The sequence below is a fragment of the Pteropus alecto genome, unplaced genomic scaffold (assembly GCF_000325575.1).
Source record: "Pteropus alecto unplaced genomic scaffold, ASM32557v1 scaffold378, whole genome shotgun sequence".
NCBI classification, from domain to species: Eukaryota; Metazoa; Chordata; class Mammalia; order Chiroptera; family Pteropodidae; genus Pteropus; species Pteropus alecto.
The window spans coordinates 38,324-45,561 of record NW_006441387.1 but is presented as its reverse complement, the minus strand read 5'-3'; the positions used below and the strand labels follow the sequence as shown (position 1 = coordinate 45,561).

The 7,238-nt window shown below is 58.1% G+C and overlaps 1 protein-coding gene across 1 annotated transcript in view; it reads left to right on the top strand.

The window, feature by feature from the left end:
- Nucleotides 1–27: 27 nt before the first annotated feature.
- Nucleotides 28–7,238, top strand: part of TTYH1 (tweety family member 1) — a 14,753-nt gene continuing 7,542 nt past the window's right edge. The window contains exons 1-4 of the mRNA XM_025051568.1: nt 28–153; nt 2,885–3,063; nt 4,973–5,084; nt 5,771–5,991. Coding sequence (XP_024907336.1) covers nt 28–153; nt 2,885–3,063; nt 4,973–5,084; nt 5,771–5,991 — 638 coding nt within the window. The remainder of the gene's footprint in view (nt 154–2,884; nt 3,064–4,972; nt 5,085–5,770; nt 5,992–7,238) is intronic.

Below are 7,238 nucleotides of genomic sequence, written 5' to 3'. Positions count from 1 at the left end.
GGCCCCGCGCGCCCTTCCCCGGGGGCCATGGGGGCGCCCCCGGGCTATCGACCCTCGGCCTGGGTGCATCTGCTCCACCAGCTGCCCCGCGCGGACTTCCAGCTCCGTCCGGTGCCCAGCGGCTTCGCTCCCCAGGAGCGGGAATACCAGCAGGTGGGAGTGGGCTCGGGGTCCTGGGGCTGGGGGCCAGCGCTTCTGGATCTTGCGGGAGAAAAGGGCTGGGTGACAGATCCCTGCGTTCCCTCGGGGGTGGGGGCCGGGCCCAGACTTTTGGGTGTCTGAGGGAGGAAGAGCGCGCGGCTCCCATACCTGGAGGTTCCCCTGGGACCGGCGCTGGCCGGCGAGACTCTTCGATCCTTCAGTAAGGGACCCCTGAGTCCCTAAGGGCGGAGACTGGGGGCCCTTGGATTCCAGGGTCTTTGATCTGCCTGGGAGGCCAGCGTCCAGAGTCATCAGAGGATAAGTGTCCTAAGAGATAGCCCCTTCCTTCATAGGAAGGGGCCGTCCCGTAGAGGTGGGACCCAGAGAGAGGAGCTGATGGTGGCGGAGAGGGAAAAGGCTGGTGGTGGGGGGCGTTCTGTTCTGGGACAGGATTGAGACCTGGAATGTGGGGGAGGGGTTTAGGGTCCGGGTGGGGAAAGGAGGTGGAGGTGTTGAAAGGAGTGACTCTGAGCTGTCCCTGGACAGAAGGGGTGGTCAGGGCAGAGAAAGACCGGGGAAGGGGGTATGGGAAGGATGGGGTTTGATTTAGGGAGCCGAGGATGACAGAAATGGATTCAGAGGGTGGGGCCAGGGTGGGAACCTTACAGAAATTGGTGTCCCTGGGGAAGGGAGCCCAGCCTGGTTCAGCTCCCATCGGGGCCAAAGAACTGTCCCCTGACCCAGTTTAATTCAAGCCCTTGACTGAGATTAATGAGCAAAGCTTGGCTGAGCTGCTGGCTGATTGGGGTGCCGGGAGTCCTGGTGGGGCCGGGGATGAGTCAGGGCCCTGCCTATAGGGTCTAGACCACTCGGATCTGTCCTGGGCAGCCTCTAGGATAGGGGGCTGGGGATTGGAGAGCTTAGAAGGGGAAGTCCCAGAGAAACAGAATGGGGGATGTGCTGTATTTTGAGCTATTTGGGTCACAGCTGTGCCAGCTCCTAGCAGCTCCTCCCCACTTACTCCACGGGGCCCTCCAAACGGGGACTGCCAGCCCCTTGCCCACAGCTCCCTGGTTACACACTCACAACCTCCAGTGTGGATCCGGACACCTACTCACGCACAGCCAAGGAGACCTTCTCACGAGGGTACCCAGGCAGCCACATGCGGGGTCCCCACCCCAGTCACCTCCAGAGGCATCAGGCAGCCTCACTCCCTGTAATTGACAGAGAGACAGCCCTGGGGAAAGAAGGCACAAAGTCACATGCCCCTGAGGGGGACAGTACTTCCAGGGAGGCCATGGCTGTGGGTACAGCTGGGAAAACAATCAGGAACTGGGCAACACTGCTGGGGGAACATAGTCACACTCACACACACACACACACACACACACACACGATCAACCACTCACACATACACACACTCACATACTCATACTCACATTCACACATACACACACACACACACTTTCTCTTTCACACACAGCACCAGAGACCCATTTAGACTCAAGGAGTTGTGACAGAAACACACAAATGCCCACAAATCACTCTCACACCTGCAGATACAGGTGCTCTCATAGAGACACACTCACAGATTCACCTACAAACATACACATACTCAGGTATATTATCTCATGGCAGACAAACTCAAAGATGTCACATCTATTCTTGCATCCAGAAACACACTCTGTCACACACACATACACACTCACACATACCACTGCAAGGATAAAAGCAGAGACACTGACTTATGGGAAACCACGTTACTGAGCCCAGAGGTCTGATTCTGTCTCAGGTGGAACCCTGCCTTTCTATGTGGCTCCAGGTAAACCCCTGGCCCACTCTGGGTATCTGTGAAGGCGATAGGACAGCAGGGTGTCCACTTTAATTTTTGCCTCATGAAGAACTCCATTATTCCTCAGGGCTTTTACAACTACAGACACATTTTCTCTCCCTGCTGCTGTCCTCCAGCTTTCAGTCTGTCTCTCCTTTCTCTGAGTCTGCTTCTCTGTCTCTCTCTCTGAGCCTCCTCCTGCCTGTCTTCACTCTCTCATTCTCCATCTCTGGGTCTTGTGCGTGCGTGTGCACGTGTGTGTGCGCGCGCGCGCGCACGCGCACACACACACACACACACACACACACACACACACACACACAGAGTCACAGAGGCTGTCGCGCCTCCCTCCCTGTGAGTCCCTGGGTGACAGACTCACACTGAGGTGGATGTGCAGAACTCAGCAGCAGGGGAGCCGAGCAGTGAGTGGGGAGGGCCAGCAAAGAGGAGGGAAGAGGAAACCTGTTCCCCATCCTTGCACATGCCACCAGGGACAGGCGCCCCTTCCACACCCTGATCCCACAGTTCAGGGATCCAGGTCTCTGCGGGCCCTGTGACATGCTCCATCCAACTGCCTGGTTGAGGAGGAAACCCCAGGCTCAGGGAGGTGAGGACCCCTGACAAATGTTACACAACCATTGATGGGCAGAGCAGAACTGGAACCCAAGACTTGGGCCTCCCAGGTAGAAGCTTCCTCCAATGACCCAGTTCCAAATTGTGGAGCCTCAGCTGCCAGCCTAGGGGGTCCTGGAGACCCCATCTTTTCCCACAAACCTGAAAAGTACAAGGTGGGCTTGGCCCCCAGTCTAGCCAGGGATGCCTACCTCTTCTGCTGAGATCTCATATTCAGACCCTCCAGGTGAGCGGGAGCCACCAGAGCCCCTCTGAGGCCTGATGTCACCCCCTCCCCAGGCCCTGTTGCTGGTGGTGGCCTTGGCTGGCCTGGGTTTGGGCCTCAGCCTCATTCTCATTGCTGCCTACCTCATCCGTGTTTGCTGCTGCCAGCCCCCAGGGCCCCCCAGCGCCAAGAGTCCCCCGCCTGGGGGAGGCTGTGTCACCTGGAGCTGCATTGCTGCCCTCCTCATTGGCTGGTAATGGGGCCCCAGGGTGGGTGGGGGAGTGGGGATGGCTCTGTCGGTCAACCTGTGGCATCCTAGAATCTCACCTCAGCAGCAGGGAGAATTGCCCCCATTTGAGGATGGAGAAACTGAGTTTCAAGAGATGACTTTCCCAGAGTAGCTAGCCTGGCAGGACAGAGTAAGAGTGAAGAGCTGGGTGTTCAGATCACCTGGGGTTGGTAGCTCTGCCACCAAACAGCTGTGTGACCTGGGAGAGTGTTTAGCCTCTCGCGGCCTCAGTCCTCACATCGCTGAGGTGGGTATTATGGTAACACCTCCCTCCTAGTTATGATAAAATTGAGTGAGAGAAGGAGCAGTTGCCTGGCTCACAGCTGTTCTCATATATATAAACAGGGATGCCATTCATTAACTCATTCATTCATTCAGCAACTACTTCTTGAGTACCTACTGTGCGCCAGGAGAGACTGACCAAGCTAGACCAAGTCCCTGCCCTCATGGAGCTGATGTTCCCATGGGAAGACAGACAACAAAGGGACATTTACAACCCAGACCACCTCCTCCGGGCCCAGACCTGAGCCAGTCTCATTCCGCCCTGCAGTGACCCTCCTGGGCTCAGGGTCACCATGCCCAGTTTTAAAAGAGGAAGGCTCAGGGAGAGGAACAAGGCAATATTTTAAAGCCATGTGGTCCAATTGTCAGAGTGGAGATTCACATCGGCAAGACACCCCCTTCCCCGGCCTGGGGACTTCTAGAGGACAGAGAAGAGCACTCGAGGATACAGCATTTTCCAAGGGCCAGCTCAGGGCACAGCCCTGCCGACAGGGCCACCCCCACCTGGGCACCAGAGAGACCAGCCGGGCTGGGGGTGTGGCCGGGAAGCTGGTCCTCCCACCCCAACCCCAGGCTGGGCTCTGCCACTTTCCCTCGCTCAGGGAGCAGCAGTGTGTGTGTTTGGGGGTGTGTTGGGATAGGCAGTGGCGGGCCTATTTCCAAGATGCTCCCTCTTGGCGCTCTCCTGAGTGGGGGTGGATGGAGAGGTGGAACAAAGGCCCCGTGGGGGAGAGACACTGCCGGCCCCCGCGGCCTGGGGACAAGAGCAGCTTTGTGGGACAGTAAACAATGGCGGGGGTGGTGGGGAGGTGAGGGGGGAAGGGCGCGGGCGTCGGGTCCCAGGGCTTAGGCGGGGGCTGCGCTGCCCTGGCTGGGAACTGGGAGCGCATCCGGCTCCCTCCGCTTGGGGCCGGTCCTGGCCCCTCTGCGGAGGGACACCGGGGGCGGAGGATGGAGCCCGATTCAGGCCCTACAATGGGGCTTTGTGTGTTGGCCGCAGAGGGGCGGGGGCGCCGTCTCCTGGCGCATCGGCCCACATTCCCTTGCTTAGCTCCCAGCTGGCCAGAGGCTTGGGTCCAGGGGCTAAGGGGTGGCTGGCTGGGAGGTCCCCCAAGAGACGGTGGCTAGGCGCCTGAACTCTTAGGACTGCTCCCCCTCCCCCCAAGATGCGGGGGAGGAGATGGCTGGGCCCCGAAAGAAAAGGTGCGGAGGACCCTGGATGCTTGGGAAAGGGTAGAGGGGATGGGTGTGGGGCCGGCTGTCCTAGGGGTGGGAGGCAGGACTTGACAGTCTGGGGCTGGGCGTGACAGCGGTTCCGCTCGGGGAGGTGCGAGTTAAATCTGACCCCCACCCCCACCTCCGCCACTCCACCCACATTAGCATCACAATGACGTCCCTCACCGGGGGAGTGAGGCCTTCCCGTCACCGTGGCAACCGGTGGGGGCCAGGCTGGAGACATTCTTTTCCCACGATAGGCTGGACCAATCGGGTGGGGGCAGAGCCAGGATTGGGTGTATGAGGAGGTGCGGGGGGGGGGGCCCACACCACGGTCCCAGGACTCATCCTGATTTCCCCTCCCTCCTCCTCGCAGCGCGGGCATTGGCATCGGTTTCTATGGCAACAGCGAGACCAGTGATGGGGTGTCCCAGCTCAGCTCCGCACTGCTGCACGCCAACCACACGCTCAGTGCCATTGACCATCTGGTGAGGGGCCAGGCAGCTGCCAGACCCCAGACCCACACCCAGGCTGGTTCCCCACATAGGGACAAAGGGCCCCCTCCCAGGGAAACAGAATCTAAGCTCATAGCCAAGACTCCTCACGTGGGCACCCTCTGAAACTTCAACCTGGATCTGGGACCTGGGGCTCAAACCCAGACCCCGAACTCACCCAGCCCAATTCTGCCTTTCAACTCATAGCCCAAACCAGACAGAGATCACACATCAGTGACCTAGCCCCTGCCCTCCAGTGAGGTCCATGCCTGATCAGTGGCCCTGACCCAAGCTTAGGGACCTCAATGTCAAGGTCCAGGGGTCAGAGGAGAGGCCTCACTCCCATTGCTAGCCCTAGGGCGGGACCCAGCCTGACCTCAGACCTTGGATCTTGTGTCCTGTGCAGACCCTGGGCCCTGGAACCCAGATGGGATCCCAGACTCAGGAAGGTAGATGCCAACATCAGACCCAGGACCCCAGATTTACTCCTGGTCTGGGATCTGAATCTCCCCAGGCCTCAAGCCACTAACCACCCAGAGCCCCTCCTCCCCCCTCAATGGCAGATGCCCTGGCCCCAGTTCTCAGCCACCACAGCTCACTCCTACTTCATAACCCTGTCCCCCGACCCTGGAACTCCTGAGAATGCCATCCCCTGACCCCAAACCCACACCTGCACCCAGGTGTTGGAGACAGTGGAGAGGCTGGGCGAGGCCGTGAGGACAGAGCTGACCACTCTGGAAGAGGTGCTTACACAGCGCACAGAACTGGTGGCTGCCACCCGGGGGGCCCGGAGGCAGGCGGAGGCAGTGACCCAGCAGCTGCAGGGGCTGGCCTTCTGGCAGGGAGTGCCCCTGAGCCCCCTGCAAGTTGCAGAAGATGTGTCCTTTGTGGAGGAGTACAGGTGGGTGGCCCTCTTTCTGCCCTGTGTGGCAGGGCTTTTTCAGCCAGGGTGCATTGGGCAATGTCTGGAGACACGTTGGGTTGCCACGCCTGAGGGAGGGGACGCTCCTGGCATCTGCTCAATATCCTACAGTGTGGAGGACGGTCCCCATAGCAAGGAGGATCCGCTCCAAGTGTCAATGGGATGAGGTTGAGAAACCCAGCTGTGGAGAGACGGACCAAGTGATGTCCATCCTCACACCTGAGTGTTCATCCATATACCCACTCACTTCATTCATTCATGCATTCGTTTATTCCAGACTCCCCCATTCGTCGACTCACTCTTGAACTCACTCCCTGACTAGCCCGTTAACTGGTTCACTCCCTCAGTCATCTCTCTGATGGGTATATCCATTCAACAGGTCTTTATCTACACCTTTCAGGGAGTGAGAAGTCATGTCCCAGTGGTTAGGAACTGTGCCCTGAAGCCAGCAGCCACTCCCTAAACATGTGACCTTAAACCAGCCCTCACCAGCTCTATGCCTCAGTGTCCCCATCTGTGCAATGAGAATAATGGGTAGCACCCCACCCCCATTGGATTGTTGAAGATCCAATGAATAGGCGTCAGTCAAGAGCTTATGACGGCGACTAGCACACATTGTACATTCCACTGTTTGTGAAATGTGAGTTTTCATAAGACAGGGCAATGAACAAAACACAGGGTGGCTCCTGCCTGGCTCCCAGTGTCAGGGTAGGGCCGGTAAGAAAAACGCATAAGTGAAATGTGATGTCCAAAGGTGGAGGTAACTTCACATGCACTATCCTCTTCAGTCAAAGTGAATTAATTACTCACTGATACAGTGATTAAGTAACATTTAAAGTTCCCTTATTCATGGTCAAGCTAACACTGAAGTGTGTCCATGTGCCTGGCCCTCCTCTGAGTGCTTTCCGTGTTCTCATTCATTAGCCTCATGACAACCTTTTGGGGTACGTGCTGTCGTCTCCCCATGTTACAGGTGGGGAAGACAAGGCATGTGAGGTAAAGGTACTGAGACAAGGTTACACACAGCTAGGATGTGGAGACCCAGCCCACAGACTCTGCACCCTGAGGTTGTGCAACCTGTGGCTGATGAGGCCTGAGCCTGGGAGTGTGACTCGCTTCACTCTGCAAGGTGGGGAGAGGGCAGGGACTCTGCGGCCAGATCATGTACTCAGTCACCAAGCTCTTGCATGATCTGGTTAGAGTGTGGTACCAAGTGCTCCACACTC